The sequence below is a fragment of the Callospermophilus lateralis genome, chromosome 3, assembly GCF_048772815.1.
Source record: "Callospermophilus lateralis isolate mCalLat2 chromosome 3, mCalLat2.hap1, whole genome shotgun sequence".
In the NCBI taxonomy this organism is placed as follows: domain Eukaryota; kingdom Metazoa; phylum Chordata; class Mammalia; order Rodentia; family Sciuridae; genus Callospermophilus; species Callospermophilus lateralis.
Window position 1 is genome coordinate 132036121 of NC_135307.1, and position 22511 is coordinate 132058631.

A 22511-nucleotide genomic window follows, 5' to 3' on the forward strand; every position below is an offset into this window, starting at 1 on the left:
ACTAGGCTACAAGGTTGTGCTGTGGAGCATGTACTGGCTAATGGCAACGGGAGAGGGCATCACTTCTCCTGGCACCTCCACAGGTCACTCATTTTGCAAATGTTTCAAATAATCAGATTAATAGGCCCTACCCAACATTCAAAAGTGAAGAAAAATCCAGCAGAAAGACTGAAAGCGACTGTGAGCAGCAGTAAACTCTTCTTCTCATCTCACCTTAAAGCCTTGTGACAGGCACATCAGAGAAAGAAACATCTTTCAGACAGACTCTGCCTTTCTTCTGTCTATTATGTGACCACTCACATTATTATGTAATGATTCCCTCTATTTCCAACTCTGGAAAATGAGCCCTCTAAAGAAAGAATTCTCGTTGAGTTATTCGTTTTACACCAGGATCTAACATAGTACCTGACAATCAGCAGGCATTTAAAAATTCTGAATGAATGACTGAGGCTGGAGAACTGCTGGGCTCAGATATGCTCTGAGAAAGTGCTGTTTTCACTGGCACCTCTAACCCAGAACAATGTGACAACATCTACCATTAGAAAACCAATTATCAGGGGCTGGGGTTGTGGCTCTGTGGTAGAGTGCTTGCCTAGCACATGTGAGGCCCTGGGTTCAATCCTCAGCACCACATAAAAATAAATAAATAAAGGTATTGTGTCCAACTACAACTAAAATAAATATTTTTTAAAAATAAAACCAATTATTAGAAAGATCAATTATTCACCTATCACAAAGGTGAGAACAATGATTTTAAGGGTTAATTCAAGTTATTCTGCTTATAGTTCAATCATAACAAATATACTTTCTTGACCTTGGATCCTCAGCTGCAAAATGGGAATAACAGGGACAACACTATCTATACTTCCTGGGACTACTTTTCCGAAAGACTGAGTACCTGGCACATGCAGTATTCAGGGAACATGCATACTCCTTCCCTCTTTATTTCACAAAAGTGATAAACCGACTCCTACTTACCTTGCCTATCCTGATGCATGAATTTATAGAATCAAGCAATTCAGCTTTTTTTTCATTTATAGGCACTTCTGCTAACTCCTTCCCTATTAATTCACCTGACTGATAGCCCATTGTTGTTTCAAATGCAGGATTTGCATACTGGGGAGAGACAAAAGAAAAAAAACATCAAGTGAATTAAAAAAACATTTTGAAAAGAGGACAATCTAGGTCTTCTATCTGGGCATCCTGTTTTTCCCCCAGAAAGGTCAGGAGCTAGGACCTCACCATGGTGGTTCTAGAGCCACAAGAGTACAACCCCAGAAGAATTCTGGAGCCCTGAGAAAAGTGGTATCTGGCTAGGCTTGTACATGTCAGCAAGGACCATGGAAGGCAGCTGCTCTGGGACAGTCCAGGGGCTGCCAAGATGGAGCCATGTGGAATAAAACACCAGGTTGGGACATGTAGCATTAGGCTCCACTCTCCTCCACACACTGCTGGGCTTCTGCAAGTTACTTCACACAGCTGAATCTCTAGTTCCTCCTCTGGATAACAGGAAGGAAATCCTGATCTTGCTTTTCTCATATAAGTCAAATAAATAATGTGTGTAGAAAGCAGGCCATGAACTAGGAAGGGTTTACAAATACAATGCTTTATAGTTTAAGTTTCAAAAACAACTACAAGATGAGGAAAAATACTTAGCAAAGCTGTGATGTGTTGCTAATGATGATAAAGACAGTAACGGATACTGTTTATCAAGATGTTTTCCTTGCTGGACACAACAATAAACACTTCATACACATTAACTCATTTAGTTCTCAAAACCACCTTCCCAAATGTAGGTGACTATTATTATTTATATTATCCTCTGCACAGTGAAGGCAGATTCAGCCAGATTAAGGGTCTTGTCCCAGGTTGCTCAGTTGAGGTGGATGGGAACTAAAGCCTGGGCCCCCAACCACTGGCCTACCTCATCCCTCGGGATACCAACTCCCGAAAGTCAGCACCAGCAAGAGAGTCACAAATTAGATTAAAGTGAGAGACTAGGGTGTGCCCAGATGTAAAATCAAAATGGGGCAGATTCTCAGACTAAATGAATGTTTCTTTGCCATAACTATCCTTTTTGCTGTTATCCAAAGTATGAGCTATGCTATCTTAAGTGACAAATAAACCCACTGTGCTATTAGGGTCTTCATTCTGTAATTACTAGGTCTCTTGTTTGTGACATTTTAGTTATTGCTAGTAAGCTTCTGTAAGTATGAACTATCTTCAAAACCAGTGAAAGGTGTAAGCACAGTGAGGAAGGCTTGCAGGCCTATGGTCAGAGCACTGCCCCTATTGCAGTAGTCCTGCCCACCCAAGTAATAATCCTCTTGAGTAAAAGCCTCTCCTTGCCAGGCACGGTTGCACATGCCTGTAATTTTAGGAACTCAGGAGGCTGGTGAGGGAGACCGCAAGTTCAAAGCCAGCCTCAGCAACTGAGTGATAACCTGTCTTAAGATTAAAAAAAAGTAAAAAGGGCTAGGATGTGGCTCAATGAAGAGCGCCCCTGGTTCCATCCCCAGTACTTCTAAATAAAATAAAATAAAATTAAATTAAATTAAAATCCTCTCCTTACTAAAAACACACACAGAGTGTCTCTCTTTCTCTCTCTCTCTCAGTCCCCTCCCCCATCCCCTCTTTCCAGTGAGAAATAATGAATGTAACTATGGTATTCCTACAGATATTTTCTAGAACCATAAGTAATAATTAATATATTTTAATTAATATATTTTCTTATCTAGAAAGCTTATTTTAAATATTCATTTTGTTCTATAATCCCTTAAGGAAAATCTGGTCTCTTAAACTCCAAAAAGAAAAAAACAACCAAATTGGAGAAGTTCAATACTAATAATGAGAACAAACAAAACAATAAATCCAAAGGACAAATCTCCCAAATAACAAACCTGTATAATGTGGTCTTCACTTGTAATTTCAATTGCTTCTTGACTTTTCTCTAATGCAGTGAATATTGAGTTACAAGCCCTTTATGGATAGAAACAAAATAACTGATTAATATAAATACTACCAAATCAAATACAATCTTGGAGTATTATATTAGCTTATTTAAGATGTGTTTTTGTCTGATGTATAAAGTTAATGTGTGCTCATTCAAGAAAAGGGAAGGGAAATAATAAAAGTATGAAGACGACACCCAGTGTTGCCCCAGCACTTCGGATCACCACTGCAGACGCTGTTGTCTTTCTTTCCCTTGTGAAGGGGCAGGGGGCCTAGATGGTCACACACCAGGGTCAGATCACAGCTCTCACAGCTATAGGACTGAACCCCACAGAGTATCTCTTCTCAGTATCAAGAGTCCTTGTCAGGAGAACTGAGCAAAAAATGCCACAGTCTGTCAGAGAAGAGACAATAAAACATTTGTAGCTATTATAGAATTATTTTAAATTATTTTTCACAAAATTGGGGACATCTAGAACAACTAGCTTTGTTCCCTGATTTCTTCACTTTGGTTTATACTGTGAGCATTTTCTAATATCCAAGTAACAAATGTTTACTGATAAAAAAATTTAAAATACAGATAAAGACAAATAAAATAGCATATCACTCCACTAGAATAATCAAAAAGACAGGTAATAGTAAGTGCTGTAAGGAATCCTCATACACTGCTGGTGGGCACATAAAATGGTGTAGTCTCATTTTGGGAAACATCTAGAAGTTATTCAAATAGCTAAACAAGGAACTATCATATGATTCAGCTATTCCGCTCATAGATATATAACCAACAGAAATGAAAATATGCTTTCAAAAGTAAACACATATTTTCAGGGAAGTATTATTCATAATAGTCAAGAAGTATAAACAGTATAAACAGTCCATCACTGAAGAATGAATAAACAAAATGCGGTATATCCATGTAATGGAATACTATGCAGACACAAAAAGAACTGAAGTCTTGATATAGACCATGACATGAATGAACCTCAAAAAAAATCAGTGTTAGTGAAAGAAGCCAATCACAGAGGACCCACATATTATATGATTCCATTTAATATGAAATGTCCAGAATAGGCAAATCTACAAATACAAAGTAGATATGGGGTTGAGGTTAATGAAAACGTTCTAAAATCGTGGTGATAGGTGTACAATTGTCTGAATACAATAAAAGCCATTAAATTATGCACTTAAAATAGGTGTACTGTATGGTATATAAATTATCTTAAAGTTGTTTATAAACAAAATAAATCAAAACATTTGAAATCAATACCCAGACAATATCTTTTCAATCAATAATTACAGTTATTTGAGGGGGGTAGGTGGGTACTGGTGATAGAACCAGGGCTCACACAAATTAGGCAAGTGCTCTACCACTGAGCTACATCCCCAGCCCTTCTTATTTTGAAATGAGATCACTAAGTTGCAGAAGCTAGCCTCAAACTTGTGATCCTCCTGCCCCAGCATCTTGAGTCACTGGGATTATAGGTGTGTGCCATTATCACTTTAAATAACCATAGAATATTCTATTGTAAAGTCATAGCATAAACGGCTGGAGATGTGGCTCAGTGGCAGAGTGCTTGCCTAACGTGTGAGGCACTGGGTTCAATTCTCAGCACTGTATATAAATAAGCAAAATAAAGATCCACTGACAACTAAAAAAAGCCATACCATAAGTAGTTCAACAAATCCCCTGTGATCAGACATGTATGCTGCATCTGGATTTTTTTCTATATAAGAAATCTCCCAAATTAGGAGGCTCTCTTGCCTCAGATTGAGAGGGGGCTATTCCTGGCTAGTTGCTCATAAAGTACCAAGATATTAAGAAATAAATTATAAACTTTAAGATAAACAACAGATGAGGCACAGTGGTACCTATCTGTAATCCCAGTTACTTAGAAGGCCGAGGTAGGAGGACCCCAAATTTGAGACCAGCTTGGGCAACTTAGCAAGACCCTGTCTCAAAATAAAATAAAAATGGCTGGGGATATAGTTCAGTGGTAGCTAGTGGTAGAACCTAAGTTCAAACCCTCGTACTCAAAAAAAAAAAAAAAACCAAAAATAAAAAAAAATAAAAAAAAAACAAAGCTTTTACATTATTTTTTTGTATTATAAACTCTCTTTTTTTGGGGGGGGGCAGGTACCAGGAATTGAACTCAGGGGCACTTGACCACTGAGCCACATCCCCAGCCCTATTTTGTTTCTTATTTAGAGACAGGGTCTTACTGAGTTGTTTAGTGCCTTGCCATTGTTGAGGCTAGCTTTGAACTCATGATCCTCCCATCTCAGCCTCCCCAGCAGCTGGGACTATAGGCGGGCGCCACCACCCAGCTGTATTACTAAACTCTGTTGTTAAATAAAATTAAACAGCTCAGCCAGTAAAAATTAGTTTTTGGAAATGTAAAAATCAAGAGACAGTATGTGAATTATACCTCAAAAAACTTAAAACAGGGGCTGGGGATGTGGCTCAAGCGGTAATGCTTGGCAAGCGCAGGGCACGGGGTTCGATCCTCAGCACCACATGAAATAAAGATGTTGTGTCCACCAAAAAATAAATATTAAAAAAAATTCTCGTTGTGTCCACTGAAAACTAAAAGAAATAAATAATAAAATTCTCTCTCTCTCTTTAAAAAAAAAAAAAAAGACTGCTTGTCTTAAAAAAAAAATTATCTCTCTCTCTCTCTCTCTAAAAAAACAAAAAAAAAACTTAAAAAAGAAGCTGAGCCTGGTGTACACACCTGTAATGCCAGTGGTTTGGGAGGCTGAGGCAGGAGGATTACTAGTTCAAAGCCAGTCTCAGCAATTTAGCAAGGCCCTAAATAACTTAGAGAGACCCTGCTCTAAATAAAATATTAAAAGGGTCTGGGGGCGTTGGGGATATACCTCAGTTGGCAGAGTGCTTGCCTCGTATGCACAAGGCCCCAGCACCACAAAAAAGTGGGAGGAGGTGGCTCAGTGGTTAAGCACCCCTGGGTTCAATCCCCAGTACTAATAAACAAACAAACAATGAGAAGTTAGTTCTCATCTCTGATATAGCAACTATAAGAGGGGATAGATCTATGAGAAGTCCTACATGGTTTTATCATTCTTTTCTAACTTTTGCAGATCTGGTAAATTTTTAAAATGTTATATAATTTTCATTTGCTTTCTTTTATTAATAGTGTGGCTGAACATCTTTCCATGTTTATCATCTACTTGTGCGTGTTTAAATTTTTTTTTTCTACTGGAGTGTTTCAATTTTTAAATTCATTCATCAAAGCTTCTTATATAAGACACTGGCCTAGTACCTGTCCTATATGAAAACAGTCATCACAGTGCTATTCACTGAAAAGTCCACCCTTTCCCATGTTGACTTCAATGTTAATCATATACTAAATCCTTAAATATACTCAAGTCTATTTCTAGACATTATATTCTAGTTTATTAATCTAGCATTAATACAAAGTTGCTTGTTATAGCTTTCTGGTGACTGGGAGAACAAGTTCCTACTTCTCCCAAGTCCCTAACTCATATTTCCATTTCCCTTCCTATTTGTCTCTTTCCCTTTTTTTTTTAAGAGAGAGTGAGAGAGGAGAGAGAGAGAAAGAGAGAGAATTTTTTGATATTTATTTATTTTTTTAGTTATTGGCGGACACATCTTTGTTTGTACGTGGTGCTGAGAATCGAACCCAGGCCGCACACATGCCAGGCAAGCACGCTACCACTTGAGCCACATCCCCAGCCCCCTCTTTCCCTTTTTAATGGACATCTCCATTTGGTTGTCACCTGGAGCAGGGCATAATGGGAGATGTGAACAGTGATGTAAATGTTAGACAACTGTGGAGAGCATTGGAAATGCATTTTGAATCTGGAGTTTATTTTGAAGGCAGTGGAGAATTGCAGGATAGAAATAGATGAGTTATGTGTTACTTGAATTTGAAGAATGAACAAGAGGGAGTCAAGGCTAGATATAAGGAGACAGACTGATGGATTCAATAATCCAAGTTAAAAAAAAAAAAACAACAGTAACCATAATGACAAGATGAAGTTAAGTAGACAAAACCCAGAGATACTCAGAGGTAAGATCAATAGGACGTGGTAAGGGATGGGCCTTAGGCATGGATGAAGGAGATACAGGAGTTTCAATATATGTCCATAGGTTGGTAAGGTGTGTTAACTAAGCTATTTAGAAAGGTTTGAGGTTAGTTAGATTTAGAAATGGGAAGAGCCAACTGCAGAAAATGTGAACTATCTTTGCCATTTGCTACTTATAAAAATCTGAAATGTGAGTTAGTGCATTTCCTTGGATTTCATTTTCTGCATCTTGATTGGATAAAATAAGGTCCAACGTCATTTACTGCTCCAAAATTAATTCTGTTCTCTTCTAAGAGAGGGTGGTAGCATAATGTGTGGCAGCATGCCCTGTTAGGCTGCGGATAGCTCAACAGGGAGAAGGCTCACAGGCCCAAGGGCATGGGGCTACCTCAAGTTTCTTTGAAAAGTCTGGCAACTAAAGGGGCTATTCTAGCTAGGCACAGTGGTGCACGCTGTAATCCCAGAGACCTGGGGAGTCTGAGGTAGAAGCATCACAAGTTCAAACCTCAGCAATTTATTAAGGGCCTAAGCAACTTAGTGATACCCTGTCTCAAAAAATTAAAAAGGGCTGGGGATGCAACTCAGTGGTATAGCACCACTGGGTTCAATCCCCAGTACCAAAAGATAAATAAAAGGGTCCTTCTGTACGTCAAACCAGCCTCTACACAACTGCTGCTCAGCAGCACTTCTCCACTACCTCACGCCCTGCCTGCTAGCCATTCACTTCACTTGATCTATGAAGTACTTTTTTTCCCTGTATGTAGAGCCCTGCACTGGTTCTTACTAATCTTAATACTCTAATTCTGATCCTTGTTTTCTCAGCCTGGGGCATAAACAAACAGAATTCAATTCTCCTTGATCCCTGGTAAAGGAAAAGTTAAACAGTAGGACACCCAAGTAATAAACTTAGAATGACAGAAAACTGCTGACTTTATGTCAAGCTGACATAATTTTACTTATTTTTCTGCTTTCCTTGCTCTACAAAGAGCTAAGCTTGAACTCATTTCACTTATTAAAAAAAAAAAACCCACAAAACAAAAACCTGTTTATCAAGAGCAAAATATGTCTATTAAAGAAAAGTTAAAAATGTCACTACCAGAGATAACATTATTAACAGGTTGGGTATATGTAAAATACATGTTTTTCTTCAAACACAAAGCAGAACATTCAGCATGTGCAGTTTTGAATTCTACCTTTCCTCATACTTTAGGGCCCCATATTTAAATGTGAGTCTCCATTCACTAACATGACCCTTTACTAGATATCCAAGCAGATACCAGAAAGCCTGGATAAGCAGTCACCACTAGATCACCCCATCTGGTCTTAGCAGGCCAGTTATAACCAAAAGGTCTCCACTTATAGCATTATCCTGCGTGGCCTGGAGGGCTTTCCAGAAGTGGTAGAATTACCTGAGTTTCAGTTGTGATCGCACCTCTCCAAATTCCAGCTGGAGCAGTTCATTGTAACAGGCCATGATACTGGGGTTTTCTATATACCTCTATAAACAGAAAGGGGAATTTTGTGGATAAAGAAAGAAGCATTTTAAAATAATTATGTATGCCAATAAAAAGTAATTCTTCTAAACAAATTTATCAATTTGGCAACTAAAATCTAAATAATACTTTCAGTCATTAATGGTGAAAAGGAGGTGAGAGATGAAATTTGTAGAAATCAAATTAGCTTTTTAAAAAATAGGGTTTTCTTTGAGGGCCTTAAGAGCACTTTGGTTGTAGCATGTCACTGACAAAGCAGAGGCTAGAATATATTGAGGAGGAAATTTGTTAACAATATCATAGTTATGTTAGGTTTTTTTTAATTGGTTGTTCAAAATATTACAAAGCTCTTGACATATCATATTTCATATATTAGATTCAAGTGGATTATGAACTCCCATTTTTACCCCAAATACAGATTGCAGAATCACATCGGTTACACATCCACATTTTTACATAATGCCCTATTAGTAACTGTTGTATTCTGCTACCTTTCCTATCCTCTACTATCCTCCCTCCCCTCCCCTCCCCTCCCATCTTCTCTCTCTACCCCATCTACTGTAATTCATTTCCCTCCTTGTTTATTTTCCCCTTCCCCTCACAACCTCTTATATGTAATTTTGTATAACATTGAGGGTCTCCCTCCATTTCCATGCAATTTCCCTTTTCTCTCCCTTTCCCTCCCACCTCATGTCTCTGTTTAATGTTAATCTTTTCTTCCTGCTCTTTCTCCCTGCTCTGTTCTTAGTTGCTCTCATTATATCAAAGAAGACATTTGGTATTTGTTTTTTAGGGATTGGCTAGCTTCACTAAGCATAATCTGCTGAATCAGGAACAATATTTTGTCCTCTAGTCAGACAAGCTCATGGTGAGAAAAAGCATGCTACAGTTCACAGAGGAAACTCCTCCTCAGGCAATACTTTCCTCCATGACTCTCCAAAGTGGCTGGTGATGACTATCCACCACAGCAGGAGCCAGGGATTTGCCCAGTGTCTCTTACTGATGTGGACAGTAGCTTGTATAAGAACCTCTACATGCTGGAAACATCCCAAGGCAAAGCACATAATTTTGAGAAGCTGGACCAAGTCCACCATCAAACGATATGGTTCATGAGAATATCTTAGACATCACTGTGTTGTCATGTTATCCCTTAATATCCACAGGGAATTAGTTCCAAGACATGACCCCCCACTCCTCCAGGATTCCAGAACCCATAGATATTCAAATTCCTTATTTAAAAATGGCTCCATTCTCCTGTTACTTTAAATCATCTCTAAAATACTTATAATCCTTAATGCAATGTAAATGCTATATAGACAGTTGTTATGTTGTATTGTTTAGATTTAGTGATGGAAAAGTCTATGTGCTCTGTACAGAAAAAAAATTTCTCCATATATTTTCAATCTGCAAATGGTGAAATCTGCTGATGCAGATAAGGGACTCATGTCTAGTGAAGGCCAACTGTTGTTTTATGCAGATGTTAAAATATTTATGAACATTTACTATCTCCTATTTTTGTAAGGGATTCTTCACCTTTACCCACACAATAAATGAACAATATCTAGGAGGAAGCAGAGGCCTAGCAAGTGAAGCTCCACAAGCCGCTATCACCAGCCCCAGCCAGATCAATCTGGGCATATGGTTCCTCAAGGAGTTCCCTCTATTGCCCTAATGAAGGCAGTTGTCCTGTTCAACAGCAATCAGGGTCTTGACTGGGTATCAAGCAACTTAAATATTCAGCCAGTTCATGCCTTAAAAAGCTATGTGATCCTAAATTAAGCACTTAGTCTTCCTAAACATGCTTCCTCATCTGTAATAAAACAAGTAAGTAATACTGTTGTTGCTGTGACCACAATGAGAAAAAATGCTGCCACCTATAAACTGCTGCATGAATGTACAGAATAGTGAGTGCAACCCCCCGGAGGAACATCGAAGACTGCTGGCCAGAGGCATGCTGGTTCCCAAGCCTGTAGGTCAAAACAGTCCTCCTCACCCAAGAGATCTAGCGGAGATGATATGACACACCTTCCAGCTTCCAGAGAGTGCTGGACCTGCTGCCCATGTCAGGACTCCATGGGAACATCCAAGAATGCTGCCCATCCACACAGGCACTCAATGCTGACCAGGCAAGGACAGGGAGGAGGAATCTCTGAGCACAGGGCTTGAACTGCTTAAGCAGACAAGGGATGGTGGTGAGCCCTTGGGATAGTTGGGGCACATGCATTTATCCACTTCAACAAAGGCCCTCCCATGCAACCAGATGTTTCACTGGATATGAATATTAAATATCCAAACTTTTTTACCCAAAAGGCAAAAGCCAAAGTTTTAAAACCTGACATCTTGCTCCTTCTGTCTATACTTCCTTTTTATTACCTTTGCCTTTGTTCTGTGTATCTAAATAACTCATCTTTACTGTCCTTCTCCAAGTTCCAATTCTGTCCCAAGGACCCCACAGGACAAAACAGGTGAAGAAGGTGCAGGGGATCCCTCAGGAAGCAGGCTGCTATTCCTTCAACTTAAAGAGCAGCCAATTTCCTCTCCCCAGTTCCATCCCAGGAGAGATCTGGGGCTATAAATTCTGCAGGCTTCTTAATATGATTGGACCTCACTTTCTCAAGGCAGATCACACAGCTGCTGGACCTAAGCCCCATCTTGGTAGGCCTCTCCCAGTCTCTCTCAACACTTGGCTGTATGTTAAAATAACCCACAATTTGAAAAACAATATAGCATGCAATCTCCTCCCCAGACTCTCCAGAGACACTCTTCAGGGACTTCTAATCAGCAATGAGAGGCACCAAATCCCAACCCTAGAGATTTTAGTCAGCAAATGCTCAATCATATGAGGGCAGAAAGACATCCTCCATTTACTTTTTTCATCCGAAGCCATGGCTAATGCACAAAACACCAAACACCAAACATCAAAGCTCATGGTGGTGTTGGTTTTCAGTTCAAGCTTCAGCACCACTGCCTCTAGGGCAGGAGACCTGGGAGAATCCCTTTCCCAATCTCTAGCTGTTCTCTGCATCCTATACACCCTTTTGTCACAAGAAGATTAGGGACTCTGGATGAGAAGATTAGTTAGTACTCATGGTCTCTGAGGAATGGCCACCCACCTGGATTCCTTATCTATAAAACTGTGGGCCTGACATTATCTACTGGTCTCCCTAATCAGGGAGATTTTGTGCTTTTGTATGGAATGGTCTCATGAGTGCATTCACCTAAAAGTGGTACAGATAAAGGCTTCAGGGAACACCCTGGCTAGTGGTACACAGGCAAGGGGACAGGAAGAGAGTGTATATGTGAGTTACTCATGAATTTTCAAGCTTGCTCCATTGTAACTCAATTTACTGAGAAATACATAAATAAAAGGACCATGGTTGACAGGACCTTCTATTGGGATGCTCCTTCCCATTCACCTAGTTGTGCCGATGGACTTTCTATACAGAATTTTAAACAGACTTTTGAACACAGAAATTTCCAGCTCTGCATCTATATATTTTCAAAGAGACCTCATAGAATACAAAGTTTAGTGGTCTCAGAAGGCTGCAGGTGAGCACATTAATAGCAAGGCAGTGGGAATAATCTATCTCCTTAAGTTTCATTAGAAAATGGATGATTTTAAGGGCCTTGGCAATAGCCAAGTTTGCAGCCTCAGGGTAACATAAAAAGATCTTCAAATTTACCTGGGAAAGCTTTTTTTCTTTGTGTAAATGATTTTCTAAGAAAATCATTTCTAAGGGATGAACTGAAGATCCACAGGAAATAGGTGGTCAACAACTCCCAACCTGGGACTCCTTGTTTAAAGGAGTCACCTTCATGCTGGTGGACTAGGTTGTTTTCACACAATTTAATAAGGATTAATGGAGGTCAGGGGGTGGGGCAGTGCTACAACAAGTTGTACGTTGTCAAAAAAAAGGGGGGGAAACAAAACAGCCACAAAACTATGCAATGATAATTTAATGTATCATTTTACATAAAATTGTGTATACACATACAATGTTCTGTTATCTGATAAGATATTGATATTTCTGTGTTCTTTGGGCCTACTTTTACTTGCTACCTTGTTGATCTTTTATTATTAAGTTCCTTTTATCACTTTATGTGTTGTATAATTGTTCTTTTTTAACCCAATCTAATAGCCCATCTTTAAAGGGAAATGCCAGTCCACAGTTTCTATCTCACTTTATGTTTAAAACCCACTGTACATTGTTGGGTTTTTTCTTCCTTGTGTTCGCCAGTTTGATCAAGTTGCTATAAATTTCATATTTCGTTTGGTTAATTTAAAAGATTTATTAAGCTTTTCTGTTCTATTAATGATTACCTTCATTTTCACTGACCTCAAATGCAGACAGATTTGTTGACTATTATTTGGAAACCTGGTATCAACTACTCCCAAAACAAAGTATCTCCCACAGAATGATACTCTAGTCTGCATATTTCCCACAAAGATGAAAAATTCAGAATATTCCCATGGCCCATCCTCATTCCATAACTCCTAGATAAGGCCATAAGAATATATTTATTCTCACCTGCCCACAAACTTGCAAACACCTGGGGTTGGCTATCGCAGTCTAGGGTTTGCATATTAGGCTATTATTAAATCTTCTCTTTGGGTATGTTTCTTCTATCAGAGAGTATTATATATTCCAGACTACATTTATTCTTTGGGGACTTATTTTATACATAGACAGACATAAATTAAACAGACGTGTGTGTGTGTGTGTGTGTGTGAGAGTGTGTGTGTGTAGAGAGAGAGAGGGAGGGAGGGAGGGAGGGAGGGAGGGAAAATCAGAGAGGGGAAGCAGGCACATGGCAGCGATTATTGCTCTCTACTACCTCTTGTCCTCTTCATTTTCCCTCATCTTGGTGTTTCTGTTCTAGTATTGTTACTTCATTTCTTGCACTGTTAGAATTCTTTACTCAATAATTTTCCTTTTCTCTCTATAAACTCTAATTGCATATTATTACTATTTCATGCATTAAGTATGTGTTTATATTTACCCCATATTCACCATTTTCTTTGCTCTTTGTTTCTTGCATTGCAGACCTTCCACCTAAGATTCACATTCTTTCTGGATGAAGCACATCCTTTAGAATTTCCTTATGAAAATTTGCTAATTACAAACTCTCTCAGTTTCCATGTCTCTGAATATCTTTCTTTCACCTTCATTTTAAAAAGATATTTATGGTAGTTATAAAATTCTAGATTGGCAGTTAATTTCTTTTATCATATTGACAATATTATTCCACTAAATTCTGCTTTCCACTTGCTGCTGAGAAATTAGCTGTTAGTCTCTTGTTCTTCTAAAGGTCATCTTTTTTCTCTGGTTGATTTTAAAATCTATTTTTCTCATTGGTTTTTTGCTGGGTTTTGTTGTTGTTGTTTGTTTGTTACAGTTTCACTATGATATGACATGACCTCTTCTTTAAATTCACTTCAAGTTTGTATTTGTTGAAATTTTTAAATCTGTGGACTGGTTTTTCATCATGTGCTGGGAAATTCTCAGCCATTTACTCTTCAAATTTATCCTACTCCCCATTCTTCCTTTTCTTCCCCTGAAACTTAGTTTTATACACACTGAATGCTCACATTCTATCCTCCATATTTCTTAACCTCTCTAACTTACTACCTGTTGTATCTCTGTGCTACATGCTGAATAATTTTGTCTTGCCTTCTAAATTTAAGTTATTTCTCAAAATTTAGTTTTGCAACCTCCCACAGATGAAGGTATCCTCTTCTGGGGAGGATCTATATTTAATTCTGTCAGTTCCCAGGAGCACCATCCATTTTAGACCACTTTAAAGTCATGGTTTGAAAAAAATAAAAAAATTTAAAAAATAAAGTCATGGCTTGAGATTTCTGAACTACCTGACTGATACAAACTAGGGCCAAAAATCAGCCTGAGGGTCAGCATTACTTAAGTCTCCATCATAATTTCCAAGGCCTCATTTGTAACCAGTTGATCAAAATCCTCCACAACCTTTTGGCTTAGGAGAAACCAACAGATTGAAGCTAGGGGTAGAGGAAAAGGGAGTCATGGTTGGGTTTCCTAATTTCTGAACCTTTGACCTAGCTTTAAAAACTGCATGTATACATTGAAGTATCATAACAACACTTCTATGGTAGAATTTTTAATGAATATGCCATTATAGGAAATTTAATTATGTTTATATGACTTAATAGGCATAGTTTTTCCCCTAAAATAAGAACCATTTATGTTTAAATTAGTTTGTTTGAAATAGGCAAGAAAATATTCTTTAAGTAAAATGAATCAACTGAAATTGATAGAAAGTGATTAGAACTTGTTAATGAATTACGTTAACCAGAGACAACGGTGGTCAATTTGGCAAAACTTATTTTCAAAGAGATATTTTTTCAAGATGAACGAGAAAAAGAAAAAAATGGAGAATCCAATAAATCCCCAAATAAATTGTACCAATAAATAACCATAGATATTTCATTTAAAGTGCTCAAGACTCATCTGAGTCATGAGAACTTTAAAATGTATTACACATATAGCATATTTACTGAATTCTTCTTTATTGTGCAGGATTCTCTACAGTTTTTCTGGGCACTAAAAGTAGAAACTTATAAAGTAATTTCTCCACAATAAACTATATGTGTATAAAAGTGGATACATACCCTTGTAAAGCCAGCAGAAATTAAAGGCATTACAGACAACTCTTCTCTGTCCACCCTTCAGAAGAATATCATAAAGGGTTAGACAAAAGTTTTTATCAATTACATCTCTCTTCTTTTACTATTCACTAATTTACATACTTTCACTGTCATTTAACAAGTACTTTTAGAGGAATTAGATTAATACACTAATGTAAAGTTGAAAATGATTTTCTGTTTCAATCTCATAGTTACCTTTTTGGCAGTATATATGCTACTATTTCCCCGCTTTCTATGTATCCCAGGCTGGTTTTGAATTCCTGATTCAAGTGATCCTTCAGGTTTAGCTGGGACTACAAGAAATGCACCACTGTGCCCAGCTATTATAATACTTGAAATATAACAAATAAAATAGGAGTGACCAAAAATCTTCTTATTATGTTAAAATTTTTAACAAAATTAAATTCTTTTAGATTTTCTTTTACTTCCAGTTTTTTAAAATATACTCTCCCTCCTATAGCTCAGAGAAAAAGATTAAAAGATACAGAAATATTTCTTCTATCTATAAAAATATACATTATAAATGACTATCTGAATATTTTTCCTCTTTATATACTTACCTTCTTTCCTTACTCCAATTTAATAAGATTCTCCCCATTTATATAGAATTCTTTTTTTTTTTTTTTAACACTGGGGATTGAACCCAGGAATACTTTACCTCTGAGCTATGTTCCTAGTACTTTTTATTTTTTATTTTGAGACAGGGTCACACTAAGTTCTCAAGGCTGGCCTTGAACTTGCAATCCTCCTGCCTTAGCCTCCCAAGTTGCACATGCCACCGCATAAGGCTCCCATTTATGTATAATTCAAATCCCCAGGGAGATCTGGAGGTAGAGGACCTAGGAAGATATCCCAGAAACCTCCACACTTTTAGGAATGGAATTCTCTCAGGGTTTGCCTACTGTTGAAGCAAAATCAGAATGACTAGCTTGAGAACAGAACTTGCTCCATATAAAGTTAACTGGAGAAGTAAAATAAATACAAAAGAATAAATAAAAAGTTAAATTTCAAAGGGGTTTTCCAGTTATAGCATGGAAACCCTAACTTGACTATCTGATAAGAGGAAGCATTACACTGATACCTGGGTTTCAACATAAAAAAAAAAAAAAAGTAATAAAACAACAAAAATTTACCTGCGTACTACACCAACAATAACTGTGTTTTCTGCGAGTTTTGATGACCTGATAGACCTTAAAAAAACAAAAAATTAAATATGAAAATAGTTCTCAAAAAACAAATAAATAAATTTGATAGAGCAATTAAAAGTTCAGGGTGAGGGATACAAGGGAAGAAAAGGTCACTCCATACTCTGGATTCACCTTCTTAGCTACTTGATCTTTTTCTTTTTCTCTTAGGGGACAAAGTCCTAATCAGTGAATAGCAATAACCGTAAAATTATGGAATGACTGTTAACAGTAGAGATGAAGTTATGTGCCGTCTACCCACTTTTGTTTTGCTAACTGGTTGTTTTGGATGGAGAATTTCCTCTATCCTCTGCTTATGTGAAAGGGACTACATAGTTGTAGTCCCTTTCTTCCTACTAAAGGGAAATGCAAGTTTATGTGTATTAAAGGCTGATGGCTGTGCAGACTGTGGGGATGAAAGAGCTCAAAGGTCAGCTCTTCACTCTATTCTAAGCAGCAAAACAAAACAAAACAAAACAAAACAAAACCTGAAGAGTTCCTGGGTAAAATGAAGGCAAAATTAACACCACCGCAAATCCTAACTAGGAAATGCAAGATATTTATTCTATGAAGAGCATCAACACCTGTGAGAAGTGGTTAATCATGGAGGCCTGGTGGAGAAAAGTAAAAGGCTGCTCCACTGAAGGTACTGAGAGAGTATGAGGCTCAGAGACCCTGGGGATAAGAATATAGCTTTAAAGATCAGAGGGGGGGGCGATGTAAATATGACACAGAGGAATAGGAGAAGGAAAAGGAAGAGCTCCGCTGGAGGCCTGCATCAGCTCCGAATACATCCTCCAGTGGGGCTGTCTGGAGAATGTCCAGGTGACCAAAGGAGGAAGGAACTCTGCCCAGACAGAGGAAGAGGACTCACAAGGGGGACTTTAGAAGAAGAGGAATAGTAAGGACCATACCCAGCTTGTGCTAGCCAAGGGAGAAGCATGCTGGCCTCTTAGAGAATGTCTCCAGAGAGCTGAGGCTGGTAACAAAACTTCAAGATCTAGAACCATTTCTAAATTACAAAACACAAACTATTTGAATGACTATTTCTCAATTCTCCTAAAGACAGTACATAACATAAGCATTCTAGATGTGTCAGAGATTCTGCATATACATTGGAGGGCCTCAGTGTTGGCAAACTTTCTGTAAAGAGCCAGGAAGTAAATATTTTAGGTTTTGTGAGCCATATGGATCCATATGAACTCTGTCCCAACGACCTAACTCTGACATTGAATGCAGTCACAGGCTATACACAAATGAACGGGCAAGGCTATGTCTTAGGGCCTTCAGGATAAATTTCCTTAGGGCTCCCAGGCTGAGAAAGGCTTGCTGTAATATAGATGCAGACTATCTTGTGGTAGGAGTGTTGCTCAGGAATAGGAAAGCAGCTCTAGGGACTAACTTCTCTAGATCCCACCTGCCTATGCTCTCAAGAAGAGCCAACCTAACACATACTACATGGTTCAATAGGAAGAGACCATCCAAACAGGTCACTGCAGGGCTTGCAGACCAAGTGTCTAACCCTGGTTCAGGTCTAGAAAGGTTGCTGAGTGGCAGACACTCGTGAAGGCTAATGTCCATCCCAGCATTCATCTCAAAACAAGGAGCAAGAGAGAAACAGTCACACAGTGGTTTTTCATGACTTCAAGGAACACTGTATCTGTTCTTGTATTTATGTTTCTATCGTATCACATAGATCTAGAGGGAGGAAAAGGAGATTTAAGTACCCAGCCAGCCATTTAAACCAGCTCTAGCTTTTTAGAAAAACAGATACCTGAATGATGGAATGGCACATAGGCAACCACACAGATGATCTCAGTAAGAAAGTTTGGGTGGCCTGTTCATAACTGGAGATACAAGAACAAGGGGCTCTGACTAAGGAAGAAGTGGAAGGGAGGACCATGTTTAATTGGAGCAAGCCCTTCAAAGGAGCTCTAAAAGTGAAAAGAAGGTAGAGGCGTACTCTTGACTTTTTCTAGTGCATATAGAGGAGGAACTGCTAGAAAAGGGACATCCTTTAGAATCATAAAAATTAGGAAAGAAATGACTCGGCCCAGTCAATAAGTACACGTGGACAATAGGAGGCAGATTTAAGAAGGAGCGCTATCCTGCAGAATGAGATTCTGTGAGAGCAAAGCATGATTCTCTGAAAACCATGTTACCTGGTGTACTGGTAGGAGTCAACTTGGCTACACATGATAGAAAGCCCCAAAGAAGAGTTACTTTACTATACGTACCTGTTTCACACATAAAAGATATACAGAGGAAGAGAGTCCAGGGCTGCCATAGCACTTTGAACAGCCAGGAACCTGGCCTCTTCCACTAGTTATTTTTCCAATATTGTCTATACATGGTTTCTTCCTCATAATCCAAGAGTTGTTGAATGCTAGTCATAATGTCCACATTCCAGACAGCAGGAAAAAGGGTGTGCTCCCTCTCTTCAAGAAAAGTTTTAAGAGACCTAAGTATGCAGGAATAGCACATAGGCAACCCACAGATGATCTCAGGATAGCTCCACTGGCCACCTTCAAGAAAAGCTAGCAAATGCAATATTGTTTCTCAGTGGCCATAGGCCCAGCTAAATATCAGAAATTCTGTTATTAGGAAAAGATCAGAAATGGATATGGGGAGCAACTAATTACAGTCTCAAGTCACCTGGGCCGTCTACAAATAATTCTGTTGATGGTCTTGGAAAAACAGCCACATGATGGAGGCTCTCAATACGAACATGGTAAAGCTCTTTATAGAGTTAAATTTTGCATAAGCACAACTCATTGTGCTTTTGCTACTGTTCTCAGCCACATGGAGTGAATTTCAGATAAAAAATATTGAAATTTCCAATGGTAAAAAGGATCTGCAGACCAAGGTGAATCAAGAAATTACATGAAAGCATCTGGAACTTTCAATCTTGCTTCTGCACTCAACACAGATTTTAATTTTGTTAATGCGCTTTGGGTTTCCATGTAGTGTTTCTTCCATCTCCTTTTACAAAACCTTCCTTTTCATTACAGAGCCCTGCTCCTATAGCACAAAGGAATATTTCTTCACTTCTTCAGAGTACACTCAGCGTATGTCTCCAAAAAGATTTTCAGTTTCTTATAAAAAAATGATGCTCTTAGTTATTAGGGCTATTCTTCCCTGAAGATATGCCAAGGCAGATCTTCATAGGTCCCCTACTTCATCCTGTTCACTCACCACTGAACAGGAGCAGCACCTACCCAGGCTGAGAGTTTGTCAGAAGAGAGGGTCAAAGTTTCCTTAGCACCCCTGCACTGGACTCTAGGTGCCAGCAACTCCTTCTGAGCTCCGAGCTGCAGGTCAGGTGGACAGGTGCAGTCAGGCTTGGCGAGTGCTGGCAGTGGGTGGACGCATCTACTGCGCCCTTGTTCTGCTCTCCCTGTTCTCAAACTAAATTTTAGAATTGATGTAGTTTGCTGTTCTAAAACTGCAGTATGTGAAGGACTGTTTCAGCCTCCTTGTGCTTCTGTCCCTTTCTCTAACACAACAGGAAAAACCATGGTTCTGTCCAATCCCATCTCAGGTTTCTAAACACACAGAATGTGAAGAACAAAGCGGCAACAGGCGTAGCAGTGGGACCTCTGGCGAGCTCACAGAAGCCTTGCTGACCAGCTGGGGCTTGGCTGTCTGTTTCTTTAGTGCAACTCCTACATCCCAAACTTAGCAGATGCAGTGGGAGAAAATTAAAGCCTCTTCCCACTGCCTTCCTTTAGGGCCACCGGTACTTAAGCTTCAGAAACTGAAGTGTGTGGAGCACACTCTTATGATATTTCCCCAGTATAACAGATCAGAGTGGAAACCCCTGTCCTTTTCTGCTTCCCCAGCTTCTTCTATCTCTATTGTCTTATCTTTGCTTTTTTTATTGCGTGATCTTCTCTCTTGCTATCTTTTGGATCTCCTGACAGGAAATACAGGTACTGCACAAAATGGTCTCCAGCAGCCCCACCACAGGCTCACCTGCCTCTACTCCTCCTGTCTTCCACACTATCCTCTACTTTGTACCAAGTGATCTTCCATCTTCTCCTGGAACTGCCCTGCACAGAATATGCTAATGTCTTAATTGCCCAAAGGGTAGAATTCAGAGCCTTTGGCTCAGCACACTGGGCCTCCAGACCTGGCTTGTGTCTGCTGCTTCAGTCTGCTAAACCATGATCCTCATCTGATTGGCTGGCAGCCACCAGCACTGAGCAGAGGAGCCCAGACACCCTCATTTTCCTACCCGGTAGAAGCTCCCTCTACCAGAAAGTTTCTTTCAAAGTTTATATCCACCCTTCAGGACTCAACCCAAATATCCTCTGTGTAGCCCTCCTTAACACAGGTACCCAGAGCACTATGTGTAAACCTCTTCTGTGGGCACTTGTAACTCTGTACTGTAGTCACTCACTTGTCCTCTGTATGAGCTGATGTGTCTACTCCAAAACTGAGGCGGTATCAATGTGATAGCACTAAGAGTGGGGTCTTTAAGAGGTGCATAGGCCATAAGGGTTCCTCTCTCATGAATGGGATCAAGGCTCTTAAAAGAGGGACTGCATGCAGCCTTTGAGGATGCAGCATTCACCAGACAACCAAACCTGCAAGCCCCTTGATCTGAGATTTCCTAGCCTCCAGAACTAAGAGAAAAATCATTTTCTGTTCTTTATAGATTACCATTCTCAAGAACTTCTGATATACTATGCACAGTGAGGTGACTACAGGTAACAGTAATATACTGTACATTTCAAAAAGTTATAAGAAAGAATTCTGAAAGTTTTCACCATAAAGAAATGATGCATATTTGAGGAGATAAATATGTTTAACCTGATTTAAACATTACACAATGCATACATGTATTAAATATCATAAGGTACCACACATTAGTATGTACAATTTTATGTTAGTTTAAAAGCATAGTAATAAATAAATTACCTAGTCTCAAGTATTTTGTTAGAGCAGTACAAAACAAAGACATACTCCAGCTAGAAAATTAGTTCCTTGAAGGTGAGAATCATGTCTTATTCATCTATATGACTCTAGTATCAAATGCAGGCTGAGACTTGCAAAGTAGGGCCCCTAAATCATGAATGTGGAAATACAGCACAGAATATTTGACCTTCAGGAAGGCAATTCATAAGGAGTGTAAGGAATTCCAAATGCCCCCAGTTATTTGAACAAGTCAGCAACTGATGAAAAATCCTTCAAAGACCACAGGTGTCAATTAGGCATCCTAAAAGGGAAGACAGAGGGAAGGACAATCCTCTCTCAAGGCTAAGGACTCATTGGTTGTGCAGGTCTCCTGGGAGAAACAGTAAGCCAATTAAGGAGCAGAGTCTGTAGAGAGTTCTTGAAGAAGCAGTCTATAGCAAGCAGGCATCCCTCTAGGGAGATGTGCAAAGAGATGAACCTGGTAAGAGCCAGAATAAAGATGAAATTAACTTAGGATAATAAATTAAGGCCTGCTCCTGCGTCTAGAAAATTCAATATGAATGGGAGGAAAGACCCAAACCCCACCCCAAACTCTTACCCAATAAGATGAAGATGCTGTGGTAGGAAAAAGCTAGCGAGAAAGACTTGAGATTCTTGGCCCGGCGAGAATGCAGCCATCAGGAAAGGAATGTGACCAGAGTCTGCTTTTGTAAAGGTCTGCTCTCTGGTAGGGGAAGGGAGGGTACTGTTCTGTTTGCTCTTCACTGGTCCATCCAAACTTATTGTGAACTTTCAGTTCAGAGCCAGGTTTACAAGAGCTTTTAATTGGAAGAGGGTCCTCAGATGGGGTGAGAATCTGAAACCACACTCTTGTGAGGGGCCACTAACAGCAATGAGGATGTGCTCAATTCAACAAAGACATATCTTGAAGGAACATAATTTCTGTCTTCAAATGTTGGAGATTCATTCCGGGAAAGAGGAGCAGATCTACCTGGCAACCAAATCCAGACAAGTTGGGCTCAACCTGAAGGAGAAATTCTGAAACTCAGAAGCTTTCCCTTGGGGAACTGGAGGACCCCAAAAGAGGTTGGATAAAGGGTGGTGGGTACTCTGTAGAAGTGAATATCATAGATGACATTCTGCATTTCTTAAGAACCATGTTAGGCAATTTAGTTCCTACACTTTGTTTAAAAAATTATATAAAATAGTCCTTTA

The 22511-nt window shown here is 39.1% G+C and overlaps 1 protein-coding gene across 4 annotated transcripts in view; it reads right to left on the reverse strand.

Annotated features, from left to right (window-relative positions):
- Pde8a (phosphodiesterase 8A) overlaps nucleotides 1-22511 on the reverse strand; it is a 150943-nt gene that overhangs the window by 36078 nt on the left and 92354 nt on the right. For all 4 annotated transcript variants that reach the window (XR_013090785.1, XM_076851289.1, XM_076851291.1 and 1 more), the window contains 5 exons: nucleotides 16326-16382; nucleotides 15157-15211; nucleotides 8430-8518; nucleotides 2901-2979; nucleotides 979-1116 (listed from right to left, as the gene is read on the reverse strand). Coding sequence is in view for 3 of the 4 variants with exons in the window: in XM_076851289.1 (XP_076707404.1) it covers nucleotides 979-1116; nucleotides 2901-2979; nucleotides 8430-8518; nucleotides 15157-15211; nucleotides 16326-16382 (418 nt within the window). In the remaining variant the exon portion in view is untranslated. The remainder of the gene's footprint in view (nucleotides 1-978; nucleotides 1117-2900; nucleotides 2980-8429; nucleotides 8519-15156; nucleotides 15212-16325; nucleotides 16383-22511) is intronic.